The sequence below is a fragment of the Macrotis lagotis genome, chromosome 1 (assembly GCF_037893015.1).
Source record: "Macrotis lagotis isolate mMagLag1 chromosome 1, bilby.v1.9.chrom.fasta, whole genome shotgun sequence".
Lineage (NCBI taxonomy): Eukaryota > Metazoa > Chordata > Mammalia > Peramelemorphia > Peramelidae > Macrotis > Macrotis lagotis.
This window is the reverse complement of record NC_133658.1, coordinates 59,522,002-59,541,889: the sequence shown is the minus strand read 5'-3', so window position 1 is coordinate 59,541,889 and position 19,888 is coordinate 59,522,002. Positions and strand designations below refer to the sequence as shown.

General features: G+C 37.7%; 1 protein-coding gene across 1 annotated transcript in view; it reads left to right on the top strand.

Annotated features, from left to right (window-relative positions):
- The window catches only part of CRISPLD2 (cysteine rich secretory protein LCCL domain containing 2), an 86,812-nt gene that overhangs the window by 34,644 nt on the left and 32,280 nt on the right, over positions 1-19,888 (top strand). The window contains exons 4-10 of the mRNA XM_074201905.1: positions 1,740-1,872; positions 2,778-2,893; positions 9,022-9,122; positions 14,452-14,595; positions 16,044-16,104; positions 17,500-17,566; positions 18,336-18,466. Coding sequence (XP_074058006.1) covers positions 1,740-1,872; positions 2,778-2,893; positions 9,022-9,122; positions 14,452-14,595; positions 16,044-16,104; positions 17,500-17,566; positions 18,336-18,466 — 753 coding nt within the window. The remainder of the gene's footprint in view (positions 1-1,739; positions 1,873-2,777; positions 2,894-9,021; positions 9,123-14,451; positions 14,596-16,043; positions 16,105-17,499; positions 17,567-18,335; positions 18,467-19,888) is intronic.

The window sequence follows — 19,888 nt, the reverse complement described above, 5'->3', positions numbered from 1 at the left end:
TCAAAACTTTCCTGTGTTTCCCTCTAAATCTTCTTCTTTTACTTTCTGTGCTTTTTTAAATTGATACTTCAATGACCTTCTTTTATTTCTTTGTCTTTTTGACAATGACTTTTTTTTAGAACTATGATGTGTGTTATGTCCCTTTAGAATTAGAATTATAAAACATTAGAATCGACAGGGTCTTAGAGATCATCTTCTAATTATGGCAACCACTTTTACCTTGGGTAAGTCATTTAACTCTTGTGGTCTTTAATTACATCTTTTGCAAAATGAAGGGATTGGAGAGCAACTAGGTGGTGCACTCACCCTGCCTTCAGGAGGACCTAAGTTCAAATTTGACCTCAGACACTTGACATGTATTGGCTGTGTGACTTTGGGCAAGTCACTTAACCCTAATTGCCTCAAAAAAAATGAAGGGGTTGGACTAAATTGCCTCTAAAGCTCTCCCCAGGTCTCATTCTATAGTCTTATCCAATCTTTCTATTATACAGATAAGAAAATTGAGGAACAAAAAGGGCCCAGATGAATGTCAGAACTGTAACTAGAATCTAGGGCTTTTATTTTTTACTCAAAAATTTTTTTCCTTCCAATTAATGTTTCTTTACCTGAAGCTAATTGGTTTCATATTTCTTTTTCTTTTTTTTTATTTCTTAAATTAAGGCATTGGGGTTAAGTCACTTGCCAAAGGTCACACAGCTAGGTAATTATGAAGTTCCTGAGGCTGGATTTGAACTCAGATACTCTTGATTCCAGGGCTGGTGCTCTATCCACTACACCAACTGGCTGCCCCCACACTTCTTTTTCTTAATGGAAGGAAGGAAATTTCTTTCCTGTGTCCAAAAAGGGACTTTCTAAGGGGCAAATAATTTCTCATTATTTCTTTCCTATATATTGCATATATATTATATTGTATATTATAAAAAGAGGGAGTTTTGGGGACAAATGGGAGTCACTCCAATCCCTTTCTCTTTGCTTGCTGTGACTGATAATAGAAGGTAAAGTGCAGAAAGTGAGTTGCAATATTTTTACCTCATTTTATTCAAAGTGATCTTCTTTTATGAGCTTTTAAGAAAACTTTGCCCTCAGTGATCACTCAGATATGATTAGTTTGGGGTTTGAAAGAATTTCCCCTTCTGGAAGCCCAGATGTTTAATCTGAAGAAAAGATTTAGTGGGAATATGATATCTATCTTTACATCTTTGTAGGGTTAGTATGTACAAGAGGAATTGAATGTGTCCTAACTGACCCTCAAAGGCAGATCTAGGATCACTGGGTGCCAAGTTAAAGTATACTGTATTAGATTATATCATTGTATCATATATTATATCATATCATATCACATCATACATCACATCACATCATACATCACATCACATCATGTCATGTCGCATCATATATCGAGCCAAGTTGCTGTTTAACCTAACCAAAAAACAATCTAATATGAAAGTCATGATTAATTTTTTTTATTATAAATTATATTTAATGACAACCTAAAACTTTCCTAATTATTAGAGCAAAACCAAAGATTCCTTATATGGTCATGAGCCTCCCATCCTTTGGGATCTTTAAGCTGAAGGTAGCTGACTTCTCATTTTGAATGTTGAAAACAGAATTCAGGCTTTGGCTAGGGATCCAGCTAAGTGATTTGAAGTCCCTTCTTATTCTGTGATTCTATGACCCCAAAGTAACTAATGTCTTAGGTTTTCTACATTGTCATCAATATGGTTCTAATCCCACAGGTATCGTTCTCCAGCATTCCATGTCCAGTCATGGTACGATGAAGTAAAAGATTACACATATCCTTACCCCCATGAGTGTAATCCTTGGTGTCCAGAGAGATGCTCCGGAGCTATGTGCACTCATTACACCCAGGTAAGCAGCTAGAAAAGGTCTGGAATCTTAGTTGATATGGATCAACAAATGATATATCTGACTGATTTGAGGGAAAAATGGAAACAGAGATTTTGGGAGAAATTTTGAAAACTATTGCTTTTCTCTAATCCCAAGGGTTAAAGAATGGCTTGAGGGACTATTTACTGCCCAGAAAAATGAACAATAAGATCAGATGACTATTTGAAGTATCCTGGCATCAGACCTGACTCCTTGGCACAAGGATAGCCGAGTGACTCAAGAGACAGAGCACTGGATCTGGAGTCAGGAAGACCAGATTTTGCCTGGCCTGTAGCTGGAACTTAAATGCATTTTTCCTTTCTTCCTAAACTTGCTGACATTGATCTAATATAATTAGTTTCTTTTGTTATCCTGTACCTCCAGTTCAGGGTCAACCTTACAGTCAAATTGTAAAGCATGAAGGCAGTCATTTTGAATTCTGGTGCCCTCCCACATTTAAATTTCCTTCTTGAGCCTATGGCCCATCCTCCCCCTTCTCCCCACCTTTTGCCTTAGTTAGATCTGGTCAGGTGTTCACAATGAGGATTTAAGGCGCTGCCCTTCCCAAGCAGTATTTGCCTTTTACCAGAAGAGATTCAAGAAGACCAAACAACTTTTAGAACTTAAGAGGAAGGTCTCTAATGGTGGAATCTGAAATACTTATGAAAGGTAAGGGAGGATGCAAAACTACTTGGAGAGGGTCTCCTTCCCCTGCCCCCCGCCATTTCCCTCACCTCCCAGCTCTGTGTGTTGTCAGTCACATTATGTTCATTGGCCATCTGCTTGCAGGGGCTGACCCTCCAAAGAAGACAACTCATCATTAGTGATGACTTGCTCCTTGGTAGTCTAACAAACATGCCATGTTTGTTTGTTTGTTTGTTTTCCAGATAGTTTGGGCGACTACCAACAAGGTTGGCTGTGCTGTGCATACCTGCAGTAGGATAAATGTGTGGGGAGACGTCTGGGAGAATGCAGTCTATCTCGTCTGCAATTACTCTCCAAAGTAAGAAAGGATTTTGATTTTTTACCTCAAAATACACATCACTGTGTATTATTGTCACTAGACCATGATTTGTAGCACTTGACAATAATTGATCACGATTTTGAGTTGGAAGTGATCTTAGATTCCTTCCAGCCCAACTCCTCTTTTACAGAGGGAGAAACTGAAACACAGAGAGGTTGTCTTCCTCAAGGTCACACAGAAAATCTGGGAGTCAAACACAGGACCTCTGGCTCCAAAGCTACCTACCTTTCTTTCCATTGTACTTAGCCATCATATCCATATTGGATTTGATTTTATGTTTGTCTTATGCTTGACAGACTATGAACTCTTGAAGGGCAGAGACCATGGTGTATACATAGAATGATAGGATGCTTTAGATTATCCAGACTAACCTCCTCAGTCTGCAGATAAGGAGAAAAAGGAGGTGACTTGCCTCTTTTAAAATTTGACAGAGGAGGGTTTCACAGAAGCCCTTCAAATAGGCCTATCAAAGCAGCTATCCTGTCCTACCCGAATATTCTCTTCTTCAGTCTGAATATCCTTATCTCCTTTCTCTGATCCTCAAATGAGCAGAATTCCAGTTCCTTCTACTGGACCTAACATCAGTTTGCCATGACTTTTTTTTTTAGGTTTTTTTTTGCAAGGCAAATGGAGTTAAGTGGCTTGCCCAAGGCCACACAGCTAGGTAATTATAAGTGTCTGAGACCGGATTTGAACCCAGGTACTCCTGACACCAGGGCGCGTGCTTTATCCACTGCACCACCTAGCCTCCCCTGCCAATGACTTCTAATGCATCTTCTAGGAGTGAGCAGCACAAGCCTTCTTTGTGTCCCCCCCCCCCAAAAAAAACCCATACATACACACACCAGCATGTTGCATGAGGTGACGGTGGGGGGATAGTTTGCTGCTTCGTTCTTGCATTCAAAATGAATGGTAGTTGCAGATGCAAGGGAAGTCTGAGCTATAGATTAGAGAACAGCTAACCCAGTTTATAGCCTGCTGTTTTTAAAGGATTGGCTGACATGGAAACATCCTCATTTGGTTTTCCGTCAGACTTGGCTGTAGTAGGGTGGGCCATAGCTGAGGTTGGAAGAAAAATGAAGTCCTGGGAGAATACTTTGCATTTCTGTGGTAGCATTTCAGTGGCAGGCTCAGTGGAGAGCAGCATGGGTTACATCACTATCCAGGGACTATGGAGTTCAGAAAATTCCATAATAGGAGACAATTTGCTCTATTTTTTTCTTTCCTTTTTCTCCCTTCCCCCAGCTATTCTTAATACACATATTCCAATATATACTGGTTGGCCCTGCCTTAATCAACTCCACTCTTCAATTGTTCAGAGCCTCCTGTGATCAATTAACTTGTATTTGAACCCTTATAGTGTGAAGGACATTCTACCAGACACCATGGGTACAGTTGGAAATAAAAAGGTAATTGGAAGACCTAGTCCCTGACCTGGAGACAATGGAAACCTACTGAAACCAATAGAAAAGATAGCTTATCTAATCTTGATAAAAATAGCTCAGTAAATGCTGCCCAATGAGGTCAGCCCAGTGAGAGGAGACAGATGGTTTTACTTTAAGATATTATAAACCTTACTGGTGACTTTTTTAGAGAACAGGGAAGACCCTCAAAGCAACCACTATTTGTCTCTTCATCCATTCCCAAGCAGTCATTCAAAACTTAAGGCATACTAGTCATTTTGCTAAGTTCTCAGGATACAAAGAACAGTAAAAATTCAGTCCCTGCCCTTGAGGAGTTCACAGTTCAATGAGGAAAAAATATGCAAATAACCATGTACATACAACATATAGACGTTATCATTGAGACTTAACCCTAGAGAGTCTGCTGCTCAGATTAAAAGGGATTTTTAAAAGTTATTTTTTGGCATGGTTTTCTTTCTTTTAAAAAATTGGGTATATCATAACCCCCTGAAACTCTTTACCAAAATATTTCATTTTGATGTGGTGATCATGACTTTCTGAACAAGAAATTTTTTAAATGATGGCTTTTGTTTCTTATACCATAGTTATTTCTCATTATACCTTCCTTTACCTTTAATTCTCCCTATTAAAAAAGAAAAACAGACAAGGTGTGGGACAAATGTCTGTCATCCCTACTACAGGAGATGCTGAGTTCTTAGCTACAGTGGACTAAAACAGATTGGGTGGCCACATAAAATCTTTCATTTTGGGTCCCTGGAAATAGGGGCCCAACAGGCTATTTGAGGAGAAGTGAACTAAGCCTATCTGGAAATACAATAGGTCAAAACTTCTCTACCAATCAATATGGGTCCAGACTTGTGAGGACACTCATCTGGGGCAAGATGGAGGGAACTAGTCTTTAAAAAACAGCAACATAAAAATAAAAAAATTCAAAAATAAAATGAAACAGTTAAGAAAACTGAAAGTCAACTTATACCATGTTATCTATTTGGGGTATCCCACCTCCAAACTGAGAAGTGATCCTGGGTTCTTGAGATACTAGAAATCCTGAATCTGTCCTAGAAATTTGCCTGGCATCCCAGGACCAGCCCACCTAAATTCAAAGAGATTCATGATCAGATGTGGCTGAAAAACTATCACACTGTAGGCAGTTATCTCTAAAACCTTCTACTAAGCCAAGGCAGTGGTAGGATTTAAATAAATTAGCAACTGGTTTGCTGGGCCCAACGTAAAATTAGGTATCAGTTCTGCTGAACTGGTTTGAACCAACTGAATTCTACCATTGAGTCAAGGATGGGGAAGGTCCATCCCAAGGGCCATATATGGCCCCATATATGGTCTAGTGCTATCACTGTAATGGCAAGCTTTTTTAGGGGTGAATAGATAGATATACATGTATATAGCAGGCTAAGTTTTAAGTTGATTATTTTGTATGGCCTGTGAATGATGTTATAAATATCCAAATGATCCTTGGCAGAAAAAAGGTTCTCCATCCCTAGGTCATTAAGAGGTGCAACTGTGGCACCATAGTGCATGGAGCATCTAGCCTAGAGTCAGACAGACTCATCTTGATGAGTTCAAATCTGGCTTCAGATACTTCTCAGTGACCCTGGGCAAGTCACTTAACCTTGCTTGCCTCAGTTTCCTCATCTGTCAGATGACCTAGAGATGATATGGCAATCTACTTCAGTATCTTTGCCAAGAAAACCCCAAATGGGGGCCATCAAGAATCAGGTTTGACTGAATATCTGAACATAACCAAAGTCATTAAGAAATTGTGATTGATGACAATGGTAGGAGTATCCAACCCCTTCTGTTTGCCTGATATGCTTATACTGACATACTAATATCTTACAGATAGACATTAGGATGGAGCCTATGGCCATTGGGCAAGCCAAGAAGAAAATGGGGACCTCTGACCTAGACTGTGTTAGAACCCTTGACTTAGAGATAAGACAGAAAGTTGGATCATTCTTAAGATTTTTTGATGCTTTAAATAAATATTTATGTATATATATATATATATATATATATATAATTATATGTGCTTATATTTATCCACATTTTAAAAACAATAATCCATCCCTCAAAAAAAAGGAAAAGTCAAAGAAAGCACACTGATCATATACACAGTTTGTATTTAATTCTATACCTGTTGCTCTCCTTTTTTCTACCAAGAGAAGTATGTTCTGTTCTTAGTCCTCTGGAATATTAGAATGATCAGAGTTCTGATGTATCTTAATGCTATTTCCTTTTAAATGATCATGGTCATTTTAATATTGTTCTTGTGGTTGTAATTGCTTCTTTCTGTCTCAACTCATCCAAGTCTTCCCAAAGTCCTCTAAAATCCCCATAGTCATCCTTTCTTAAGGCACAATAAGATTCTTTGTCACTCATATACCACAATTTTTCAGCCATTCCCAAGTTTATGGGCACTCATTTTGTTTTCATTCTGTGTGATATATTTTGAAAAAAGCTGTGAGTATTATATTCAGGCAGTATTTTATACAGTATTTCAAAACATGTTAGAAGCCAATAAATGGCTTTCACTTTTAAGAAGAGGCCTACTTTCTAGAAAGTTGGCTATTGCTCGCATTTCTAAAATGAATCACAGATATCTACTAACTTCCAGTAAAATTTCAAGGATATATTCTTGCATTGCTCAGGGTTCTCACCCTTCTGTGATGAAAGTAGGAAAGAAAGCTATTTTCATTATTAAATGGTAACTTCAAGAGTAATTCTTATGTAGAATGTGTAGTAAAGGTACCAGCACTTGTCTCAGGTAGAATTTTAGGTACCATATATAATTGGGGGACATCTATATTTACTATATACTCTCTGCCTGCATACATAAGCACATATAATACATACACACATATATAATACCAAATTATGTATAATATGTGTATTCATCTATATAGCTATTCATTTATTTTTTCCTCCATCCATCCATTCATCTATTCATCTGTCCATTCATCCATCATCAGTCAATCAATCAATCTGTCTGTCTGTCTATATCACAGGAATTTCATACTTCTACTTAGCAGTCAGGAATTCATGGTTTTTTTTCCCCCTTTAAAAAAACACAGAAATTTAAGCACTGATTCTTTTTTTTAAACACCCGTGACTTAGAACAAATCCCTTGATCACCTTTTTGGTAAAATGAAAGGATTGGACCAGACTAGATGATATCCAGCATCCCTTAGGGAGATAAATTCTTTGATCCAAATACTTTTCTAGCTAGCTAGCTAGAATTCTTTAAATGATAACCTTTAGATTACATAGTCTGACTTTCATGAAAAGGGTGCTGGAATTGGAGTCAGAAGATCTAAAGTCAAATCTTCCCACTATTTACTACTTGTGGAATATTGTACAAGTTCCTGAATCTTTTTGGATTGCTTCCTTGGTTGCAAAGTAATGATCTTGAGCTAAATGGCCTTAATGCTCCTTTCCAGCTCTAAATCAATGTTCCTACAAAATTTGAAAAATTAAATTTTAATATATAAATTTAAATATTTGTAAATTTAATATTAACTATTTACTATATATTTATATCCAAATGTCCTCAGTTAACAAATATTTATTTTCTCTTATCAACTCATTAAAAACACTTTTAAGAAATGCACAAAGAAAAACAATTCATCACTGAAATGACTGAATGACAACCACAGTCATTGCTTATTGACCTCCAATTCTGACCATTCCCACAACCCTCCATGATTCCAAAGGACCTGAGATGAAGCAGTTTACCCACTCCCTGAGAGAGGTGCTGGCCTTGTCCATCCCATTCTATGTCTTGTGTTCATCCCCTCTCTATGAGGAGGTGGGTAGACTGCTTCATCTCAGGTCTTTGAACCATGATGGGCTGTGGGAATGGTCAGAATTGTCAGTCAATAAGCATTAATTGTTGTTGTTGTTGTGTCATTCAGTCATTTCAATTATGTCTTAACTCTACATGACCCCATTTGGGATTAGTAGACATATGGAAGTGGTTCGCCATTTCCTTCTCCAAGTTATTTGACAGATGTTAGTATCTGAGACTCAATCCACTAGCTACCCTAAGCATTTATTAAGTGCCTACTATGTGCCAGCCACTCTTCTAAGCCCTTCAAAGTGTTTACAGAGTTATTTTTGTAGTATGAGCTGCTCTCTTGTGAATCTCAGCTTTTTGAAATTTAAGGCTGAGAACCGTGCTTTTCATTTCTGAAATGCTTTAAAAGGGGAAAATTCTTCACTCTAAAATGGAAAGACTTGATGTTTGAACCCAGCATGTGTTGGGTGCTGTTTCAGTCTTGGGACTAAAGAAACATTGGTGGATTTGTGGCTGGGTTGGTATTCCAGGGCAAACACAAACTGTGTCTACACAGTTGTGGGATGAAAAGGGGCCCCACTGTATCTCCATTGGTGCGTTTACTCAGCCACCGTCTAAGCTCGAAAGTTTCAGACTATAAGTTCATGGAAAGAGCTGAGGCCAGTAGCCCCTTTTTTTTTGTCTTCCGTTTTGAATGCTGTCTGCCATCTTACAAACAGTAGAAACATTCATTTCCCCCTAATTCCTACTGCCTTTAGGGTTGTAGTTTGGAGATCTCAGTCCAGGCTAGAAGTCACCTGGCCCGTTCATGGCAAAGCTACTCACAATGATCTTGGAGGTATGTTTGACAGTTATTTTCTGCTTCTCTTCAGGGGAAATTGGATTGGAGAAGCTCCATATAGAAATGGCCGGCCCTGTTCTGAATGTCCGCCCAGTTATGGTGGAGGCTGCAGGAATAATCTCTGCTATCGAGGTATGAGCCTTTAAATGAAAAATGTTTTAGGGGTGCCTTTTGATTTGATACTGTTATTTCTGGCAATTACTGGACCCCTTTTCTGCTTCAAGGAATTTCCTTGAATCAGAGAAACATTTAGGCCTCCCCCGTAACCCCCCCAAAATACAATGCTTTGGACAACGTATATGATGTTCTGTTCCCATAGTATCCCACCTCTCTGTTAAAGTAGGTAGGAACAGTTCACTGTTTATTATCTGGAACCATTAGACCTAAAAAGAAGAGGCTGCCAGACTAGTAAAAACTGTGGGATTTGAAGTATCACTTAGCACCAAAGTACTGGTGGCCCAAGAGAAGCAGGGCAGAGTTAAATACTTTTCAACTAAGAGATAGTTGTTTTGCATAACAACTGAAAATACTTAAAGAAGACTAGAGGAGGCTGAGTGAGGGGGATGGGAGGATGGGGGGTGGGGCAGAGTAGTGACTTCTGGGGCAAGCAGCTCCAGGTACAGCAACGGGGAAACTTAGCCACTCTGGGGTGAGTGGGAGCCTACAGATAGTCCCTTCAGATTGCCTGCATTCAACATTGGTTTTTCACTTCCTGTTAGTGACCTTTTCAATTTGTCATCATCATTGTCAATATTGTCCTTTTGATTCTCCTTATTTCACTCTGCCTCAGGTCTTGGAAATCTTTCCATGTTTCCTGGCATTCCTCATGTTTATCATTTCTTTTTTATAAGTTTCTTCAGAAATGAGGAGGGGTCCTCATTGAGTTTTGGCCTTTTAGAAATAAATATGTATCAACTTTTCCAGAATTTGTTCTAATCAGGGACAAAAGCAAATCAGAATTTTCACCTTAAGAAGAAGCAAAACAGAATTAGGTTAACAAACACACTTATTAATGTTTCTCTTAAATCTTGGATTACACAGGCCTTGGGGTATGGAGTTCAGTCTAGTGAAAAAATCCATCCACAGAATCCTTGGAGATCCATGGATCCATAGGATTTTGGGTTCAATAGCACACAAAAGGGACCAGTCAGGGGAAAGAGGTCTATGTTTAGAATCAGAAGATCTGGATTAAAATCTTGGCTCTGTTATTTACAATTTGTGTAATAATTGACTTAGCCTCTCTTTTATCATTCCTTTTGGTTTCAAATCCATGCTCTTACATGACTGTAGGCTTTGACTTCAAAGTAGGGTAATTCCTTTGTCTTTTAAAGTATGTTTTCATAGAAAGGTTCATACTTCTTAACAGAATCTGTTAACTCTATAATATTTTTGTTGTTGTTAAGTTGTTTCAGTCTTGTCCAACTCTATATGACTTCATTTGGATTTTTTTTAATTTGTTGGGGGTTTTTTTGGATAGTGGAATGGTTTGCCATTTGACAGATGAGGAATCTGGGGCAAACAGGGTAAAGTGACTTGCCCCCTATCACACAACTAGTAAGTGTTTGAGACCAAATTTGAACTTCGATCTTCCTATCTCCAGGGCTGGGGCCCTATTCACTGCATCATCGAGCAGCCCCGACTCTGTAATATATTGGGAAGTCAAAAAAAAAATCTTCTCCCTCCTCAAATTGTTCATGGATTTCTTCTTTGCCCTCCTAATGCTTTAATTTTTATTGTACTTATCTAAGGACTGTCAGACCTCACCTCAGAACAGAGGGGATGACAGAGACTATGTCACTGTCTCCTTAGTCCTATACATGGTAGATGCTCAATAAATATTGATTTGATTGAATTGAAGTGATATAACATCATGGGAAAAAATCACATAAAGAGCCTAGAAAGTCTAGAGCATCAGGGTCTAGTCCTGGCTCTAATCCAAACCATTAAACATCTATTAAATGTATATTATTTGTAAGAAATCACACTATGTTCTAGAGATACAATACAAAAAGAATTCCTGTCCTCAAGATAGTTTTATTCTACTAGAATGCTATTAAATATTCAATGACTATGGACAATTAGCTCAGCTATTAAATATTCAATGACTATGGACAATTAGCTCACCTTTGCTGTGTCTCTTCTTGACCATAAGATGGAAATAGTAATACTGTGGTACCTACAACTCAACTTGAATATGAGTTCCTCAAGGTAAACCAAGCCAGGGTCAAGGAACTCTGTTCAAATCAACTTTAAACCATAAACCATGAGCCCCCACCAATGTGCTTGTATTTACTTATCAGCCAGAAGACACAATTTTTTTAAAAAGGCATTTGATGAAATAATATGGTAAGAAAAGTCATAACAGACTATTTCTTTCATAACCTTGAGCATACTTCTGAAAAGAAAAGAGTGTTCTATGATACCCTGCTTAATGTCTAATTGTCAAATTGTACTTATTTAGCATTATTTCAGATATTGTCCTTCTAGTTAACCGTCAATGTCTGTCTGGGTCTGAGACCCTCCAGGTTTTTCAATCCTGGTAGTCTCATTCAAATGCATGAGAAAGGGAGGATACAGAAACATAAGCCCTTAGGTAAAACATCAACTTCAGATCTTTGCTTAAGATGCCTGTATGTATGTATGTATGTATGTATGCATATAGTCAGTATACTCCCTAAGACAGCTAGGAGGCCAGTAGATAGAGTTCCTGGCCTAGACTGAGAAAGATTCACCTTTGTGAATTCAAATTCAGGTCCAGACACTTATTTGTTGTAAGACTCTGGACAGACAAGTCACTTAACCCTGTTTATTTCAATTCCCTCATCTGTAAAATGAGTTGGAGAAGGAAATAACAAACCAAACCACTCCAGTATCATTATCAAACTATATCCCAAATGGGGTCAAGAAGAGTTGGACATGATTGAAAAATGACTGATTGAAGCAGTGACCATTTCTAGGTTTCAAGACTGTCCTATAAAACTTCATAAAATACAGATGAAAGGTCCAATCCTTTCATTTCACTGATGAAAAATCTCAGTTCCAGAGAGGTTGTAATTTGCCCCAGTTTATGCAGATAATAAATGACATTGTGAGAACTGGAATCTGGATCATCTAATTCTTTTTTACCATGCTCCCTTTCTACCATTTCTTAAACTGAATGTTGTTGTACTTATTTTTCAGGGGCAGTTGGGAGGCTCAAGTGAAATGGTATCACATGATGATCTTTTGAAAACTCTAAAACCCTGTACAACTTTCATGTTGTGTTCCTTCTAAGAGGCAGTGAAATATAATAGTGTTAGAATCCTGAAATCTGAGTCTGAGTTCTGACAACAGGCAAATCACTTAACTTCTCACATTCTTAAATATTATAAGTTCTAGATGATCTGCTTTTACATTAGTGGCAGTCCTCCCCCAGATGAAAATGCAGGTTAGGACTGGAAAATAAAACAAGAAGCTAATACTAATTTGATGAGAAGGTGCCCTTCCCACATTCTTCTTAGCTCTTCATCTCCCCTTTAACCAGACCTGCCCAGAGGTAGAGGCAAGAAAAAACCCTGTAATGAACTTGGGGATGGAAATTTCCCCAGAGCTACCGTGGCTAACTGTAAGGATCCTTGGTTCTACTCTATTAAAATAGAAAGCATGTTATTCAGTCAAGTGTCCTTACCACTTTCTTACATGTGAATTTTCCATCCACCAACTGGGTTTTAAGTCCTTCAAGGGCAAGGATTGTCTTCAATTTCTTAGTTGTGTGGTTCTCTCCACACAGTACATATTCAAAGGTTTCTGACTGATTCACTGACCTACATTAGACTCAATAAAGTTGGGATTATGAGGTATAAAAATCTGGAAGGCTCAAGAAAAGAAAGCCCAGTTTATTCTCATTACACCTTTTTTTTTTGTTTTTCAATGGAAAACAAACTTTTTATTAGCTGCATTCAAGGGAATGAAGGAAACCAGCAAACTAGCATGCACTGACCCTAGCAGTGTTTGCAAATAGAACATCTCTTCAGAGCATTGAATGTAGACATGAACACAGTTATCTTTTTTTGTCTTTGGGGTATCTATTTTTATTGTTGATTTTTCCCTTAATTTTAAAATATTCTTTTCTGACTCCTCAAATTTAGGGAGGGAGGGAGGGAGGGAGGGAGGGGGAGAGAGAGAGAGAGAGAGAGAGAGAGAGAGAGAGAGAGAGAGAGAGAGAGAGAGAGAGGAGTTGATAGGTGGTATTTTGGATTATTTTATCTCTATCTAACCCCTGGCCTCTTTATGTTTGAGGCAAAAAAAAAAAATCAAGACTCAGGAAATATTTAATTAGAAGACAAAAGGAGAATATATGGCAATGCCTGTTATTAGACAGGCCCAAGGAGGGTAATTCAGGGAAAAAACCAGATCTTTGGCAGGATGGGGGGGGGGGATTTTCCTCAGTTCAGGTAGAAATGGCTTAGTTCTCATAGAATTCCTCTGCTTCTAAAAGGTTCCCATGGTTCCTTTGGATCCCTCCCTTCTCAGTTATAGCCCAGGTCTCGTTTCACTTTCTCCTTTTACTTGTTGTGTCTAGCCAATGATCATTTCTGAATTAGTTCATTATGTCCCAGGTGTGACCAGTGTGCTCTCTATTCTCTTCTGCTCAGTTCTTTCAATTCTCATTCCTTCCTCTCAGTCTGTTTCTTTCATTTTGTGAGTGTTCATTTGAGAAATTCTGGATGTGATTCAAAGCAGACTTCTGACTCAGATGTGATGGTCTCAAACTGTTCTCAGGGTGAAGAGGGAAAGCACGTTTCTCTGAATGATAAATTCAGTAGGCAAATTGGTTCTTCATCTCCTGTTATACCAGAATGGAAATTCTGGAGTCAAGGATAATGAAAGAAAATCACAATTATATAATGATTCAATGACCTTATTTCAATGGCACAATGATTCAGGAATTTAATGACCTTACTGATGGACTGAGTCAGAGGTTCTGGGTTAAAATCCTAACTCTGTTCTTTCTTACTTTGATGACCTTGGCAAGTCCCTCAAATTATTTCCTCCTATATAAAAATTAAATGACCTCCAAATTGCCTTCTAGTTCCAAATCTAACATCCTGGGAAGTTTACTATGAATATTACCAGACCACTTTCCGGTTCCTAGTAGAATTCCACCTGGCATTGTCCCTTCTCATGACCATGAAAGGTTTCCAAGCTGTTTAGAAATGAATTTTGTTTTTGGTGAAATAAAACCTCTTATAAATAAGACACACAGGGTGTCTCAAAAATCTTAAATGCAGTTAGAAGCTTTCAGTAGATTTTTGGGACTTGTGTATGTGTAGTTCTTTCCAAAATGCATATTACTTTAACACTAATATGTCATGTTCTTTGGGGGAACTTTTGGAAGACACACATACATACATATATCTTTCTCTAAAATGCATTTGATTTTAACACTAATATGTTATGTTCTTTTCCCTCCACTAATAAGATGAAACTTATGTTCAGAAGCCTGAGACCGATGAGACGAATGAGGTGGAAATGTCTCAGATTCCTGAGGAGAAACACGTATGGGTCCAACCAAGAGTAACCAAACCCACCAAGCCCAAGAAAACCACCGCAGACAATTATATGAGTAAGAGACACCCTTGTTCCATGGCTCCTTCCACCCCTATTCCAATTGAAACCAACTCTTGGGTTGGTCGAGTGGCATGAGGGTATTGAGAGGTCTCCAATAGGCAAATACTGGGTAGTAGGGTGGAGCATCAAAGTAAAACCCTAGACCTTTCTCTTTTAAATTTATTTTTGTTAAGCACTGAAAGAATTCTGGACCTGGGGTACACTTTTAACTCAGAAATTTTAAAATATAATTGAAGATATATTCCTAAGAACTATGCTAGGTGCTATAAAGAATATAAAGATGAACAAGAAAGACAGTCATTTAAAAAAAATTAGATAGTCTTTTACTGATGTTTCTTTCTTATTTTTTTGAATCCCTGACTTCCCAAATGATACTTCAACAGAAAAATTCTGAGTATTTTGTCTGTATGACAACGTATGACTCAATTCTTACCTCTAGTCTACCACCTCTTAGTTCACTGTAGTCACAATTAGTCACTCCAATGATCAGCGAAATCTGATGAAAGCTTGGGGTCTAGATAGGGCCACATCTACAGAGGAAAAGGGTCAGTTAATCAATAAACATTTGTTAGGTGCCTACCGTGCTTGGGCTTCAAAAAGAAACAGGACAATCCCTGCTTTCAAAGATCTAATATGGGGAAACATCATGCAAACATATGTACCAACAAGCTATATATTTAGCCTACCTACGAAATAACTAACAAAGGGAAGGACAAGAATTACAAGGCATTGGGAAAGGCTTCCTATAAAAGATAGGTCACAAAAGCCCTATGGACCCATAGCTTTGGGAATTTGGAAGAGAAAGAAATGACTTCTAGGGAAAACTTTAGTGAGGAGATGGTGGCAAGAAAAGCAATGGATTAAAAGCCAGGGGATCTGAATTTGAATTTAACTTCAGTTGTGATGCATTTGTTTTTTTTCCATCTCATTTTCCAGCATTGTTTCAATCCATGTGTTTCATGAGAGAAGTTTTTCCTATGAAAATACCTTTGCCCTATGGCTTGCATTAAGAATGCAATTCAGTGCTCTCTAAAAGAGAGTCTGAGGTACCCCTCTTTGCTAAGGGCAGCCTTTCACAAACTTAACAGTCAGCGGGTAGGTTGCAGAATGTGTCTTTTGGAAAGATTTTCTCTTGCTTATTTTTTTATTTTCTTAACATCTTAAAGTGTTTCAAATTTCTCTCTTCATTTTTTATTTTGAAAATAATTTAATAATCTGGTCTTTTCTTCTACCCCTCCTCTAGCCCTGTGATCAATTTCCTTGTCTATTTTGTTAGATTAAAGTTTCAATCAAGGTTTTTTTCCTTTCAATTTTGTTTATCTTTTTTTATTTTCAAAATTTCTATTTTGCATTTTTGGGGAGAGGTTTAGATTTGTTTATTTTCCTGGTTTTTCTCCTTTACTCTTATTCTCAAATTTATTTTTTATTTTTTTAATCTTCTAGCACAAATCATCAAATGTGAGACCAAAATGAGGGACAAGTGCAAAGGGTCCACATGCAACAGGTAAGCTTTTGTTTTGACTCTCCTTTAGCCAGGGCCTTTATTAAAGGTCTTTAAGTTCATCCAGAGAGCAATTTGATGTAGTATAGTCTTTGTGAAAATGACTTTTGTGATATTTTAATATAACTTAAGTGACAAGTTTAGCAAGAGCAAATCTCCATATTATTTCATATCAAATATGATTTTTAACAACAATAACTCATGGGTCCCAAGATTGCCATCATTTAGGTTTTAACCCAAACTTCGTTTAAGAGTTTAGTAAAATGCTATTAATTGCTTCATATTAAATGCTTAGTATAGTGCCTAGCATAGTAAGTGCTATACAAATGTCATTATTTTTTGGAAAACAAAATATGGTCCCTCCAGATCCTGCTGAATTCATTCTGAAGAAGAGACAATTATGGTAACTTATCACTAGTTTGAATTAAATGGAGGAAAGTTCTTTGCACTAGAGAAAAAGTTCAAATTGTAGAATATCTTAAAAGAAATAACAGTTTATGATTTTTAAATACAACAAAGGTAAGGATGATATATAATTGACATTTCAATTCACATAAAGAACATCAAAGCTGAAAGGACCTTAGAACTGAACCTAAGTTCAGTGGAATCTAGAACCTAGAACATGAAAGTTGGAAGGACCTTGGAACACTCAACACTACAGTCAGAAAACCTGGGTTCAAATCCTAGATCTGTCACTTACAACTTGTATGACCCCAGGCAAGACATAATATCTCAGTTTCCTCCTTTGAAAAATGAGGGATGGGGTCATACTCAAAGAGACCTAAAGGGGTCTCTAATTTCTAGCTTTATTGAATTGTCATATCAGACCCATAAGATACTTTAGAAGTTATCTGGTTCCTTTTCATTTGTTTGTAAATGATATCTATTGTCATTCAGTTGTTTCAGTCATGTATAACTTCTTCATGACCCCATTTAGGTTTTTCTTTGCAAAGATATTGGGATGATTTACCATTTCCTTCTCCAACTCATTTGACAGATGAAAAAAATGAGGCAAACATGGTGCAGTGACTTGTCCGGGATCACACAATTAGTAAGATTTAAACTTAGGAAGATGAGTCTTCCTGACTCTAGGCCCTACCTGCTACAAATGATATATTTAAAGGACATAAAACTGATTTTTAAGTGTGTTTAACTCAATATTGAGTCCATAATTCATTTACTTCAACTTTATAGGTAAAATTGAAGGGCACGGTAATTAAATTTCAACCCAGGCCCCATCAGATCTATCACAAAGTTAACCAGGGTCCAAATGAGTATGATTCTCCTGTTTTTGGAAAAGGAACTTGTAGAAAATGAACATGAAAAGGACTAAGATGTTGCTATAATTTATTTGCTCCTGAGAAATGATGTGTTGCTTTTCTCCCCCTTCTAAAATAGGTATCAGTGCCCGGCAGGCTGTTTCAATAACAAGGCAAAGATTTTTGGAACTCTTTTTTATGAAAGTGTAAGTATTATTCACTTGCTTGGGTCAAATTTTATAGAAACAGAAAACACAGCTATTTGAATGTGGATAGTTTTCTTATCTATTCATAGAAAGGTGAACCTAGGGTTTAGAGTTGACTTGCTATAACTCCCTACCAGTCTCACAAGATTAGGGAACTGGTTTTGAAAAACTGGAAATGATCAGCAAATTGACCATTTTTAAAACAAACAAACAAATGAACAAACTAACAAGTAGGCAAGCAAAACCATATTTATGTACATGGGCTGTAGTCAATAGAAAACTGTCTGAAAAGTCAGGAAGATGTCAGCTCCGGGTCCGTCTCTGACATGTGCTGGCTGTAGGTTCCTGGGCAAGTCACTTGACCTCCTTCTCACTGCTTTAGCTAATTTTTTTTAACCATAAGAATTGCTGAAAAGACACAAACTATCATTGGCAGAGGAAGTTTTCTCAGTTGGAAGTTCCCTGTACAGATAAAGTGATAGGTTTGGTTTCCATTCCTCCTAAGTTGGGAGGTAGAAACTCTGCCCTTGATCCTTTTTACTTTGAAGTTTTTCTGATATTGGAATTTTCAAGGAATAAGATGCCCAGAGAATAACAAAATTGTATTAGTATTGTAGAATAAAGTATCTTTGCATCAGGTCAATGTATAATATCTATTGTTGCAGCTTAGTTGGATATGTTAACCTAATACCATCTTTTAAAACTTCTTGTATAAAACAGTATTTGATCTTGTTATTCTAGCTCTCTGAGTTGACATTTTCCCCCCTAGTCATCAAGCATATGCCGGGCTGCCATCCATTTTGGAGTCATAGATGATAAAGGAGGTCTGGTAGACATCACCAGGAATGGAAGGGTGCCCTTTTTTGTGAGATCTGAAAGAAATGGCATTGCATCTCTAAGGTAATTCTTAACTTGAATTTTATCTCAATGCTTTCAGAATTATAGTTTCTTCCCTCCCCTCCCCTCCCTTTTCACTTATTCATTCTATTTTTTTGTTTTTGTTTTTTTCCCCCAAGTTAAGTGACTTACCCAAGGTCACACAGCTAGGTAATTATTAAGTGTCTGAGGCAGGATTTGAACTCAGGTCCTCCTGACTCCAAGGCCAGTTCTCTATCCACTGTGCCAATTAGCTGCCCCATTATTCACTCTAGTTTTAAAGCAAATTTAGTCCTTTTGCATAAATCAAGGTATTTTTTAAAATTAATGACCAATGGACAAGTTACTTTAGTCATTTTATTAGTCAGAAAGTATTTATTGAGACCTTACTATGTGCCATCCCTGAGTGTACAAAAAAAAGCAAAATGAGTCCCTGTCCTCAATGAGCTTACATTTGAATGGAGGAGCATGGCAATGACTAGGCAATACAAGGTATATGCTGTGTAGATGGAAGGTGATCTCAGAAGGGAAAGCATGAACTGGTAGGTTTGGGAAAGGCTGGCTGCAGAGGTGGGATTTGAGCTAAATTGTGAAGCCAGAGAAGACAGAAGTGTAATGAGAAGGAGCTAGGGAATTCCAGGCAGTCAATAGAAAGGAATGGAGTCAGGCGCTGGAGTGTTGTGTTCTAGAAATAGCAAAAGGGTTGATGTCAATAAAATGAAGTGTGTAGAAGACAAAAGTATAAGAAATCTGAAAAAGTCAGATAGGATCAGGGTACAAAGGATATTAAAAGTCAAACAGGAGTCAAGTTGGTGGCACAAAGCTAGAAAAGTCAAAGAATTTTATATATTTGATCCTGGAGGTCAGAGAGAGCCAGTGGAGTTTGGTGAATGGACAGTGATCTGTTCAGATCTCAGTTTTGGTAAGATTACTTTAGCTTCTTAGTGGAGGATAGATAGAGTCAGAAAGACTTAAGATAGAAAGACCAAACAGAAGACTATGGTTATAGTCCAGGTGTGTGGTATGTGGGTTTGCACCAGGATAGTAGCCATGGGAACAGAGAGAGGGGAAGCATATAGGAGAGATGCTGTTAAAGTAGGAACACAGATTATCTATGTGGATGAATGCAAATGAGAAATTGGTATTGTCGCATCAAGATTGTGAGCCTAGGAGGATGACAGAAATAGAGAATTTTGGAAGAGAGGAGGATTGAGGAAAAAAGATAAGTATAGTTTTGACATGTTAAGTATGAGACGGCTATGGAATGTCGAAGTTCAGATGCCTAAAGCAATTGGTGGTGTTGAGACTAGAGGTCAGGAGGGAGGATGGATGAATGAATTAATCATCAGCAGAGACTGAAACCACTGGAGTTGATGAGATCATCTAGCCAGCTAATAGAGAGTGAGAAGAAAAGAGGACCTAAGATAGAATCTTGGGGAAATTCAT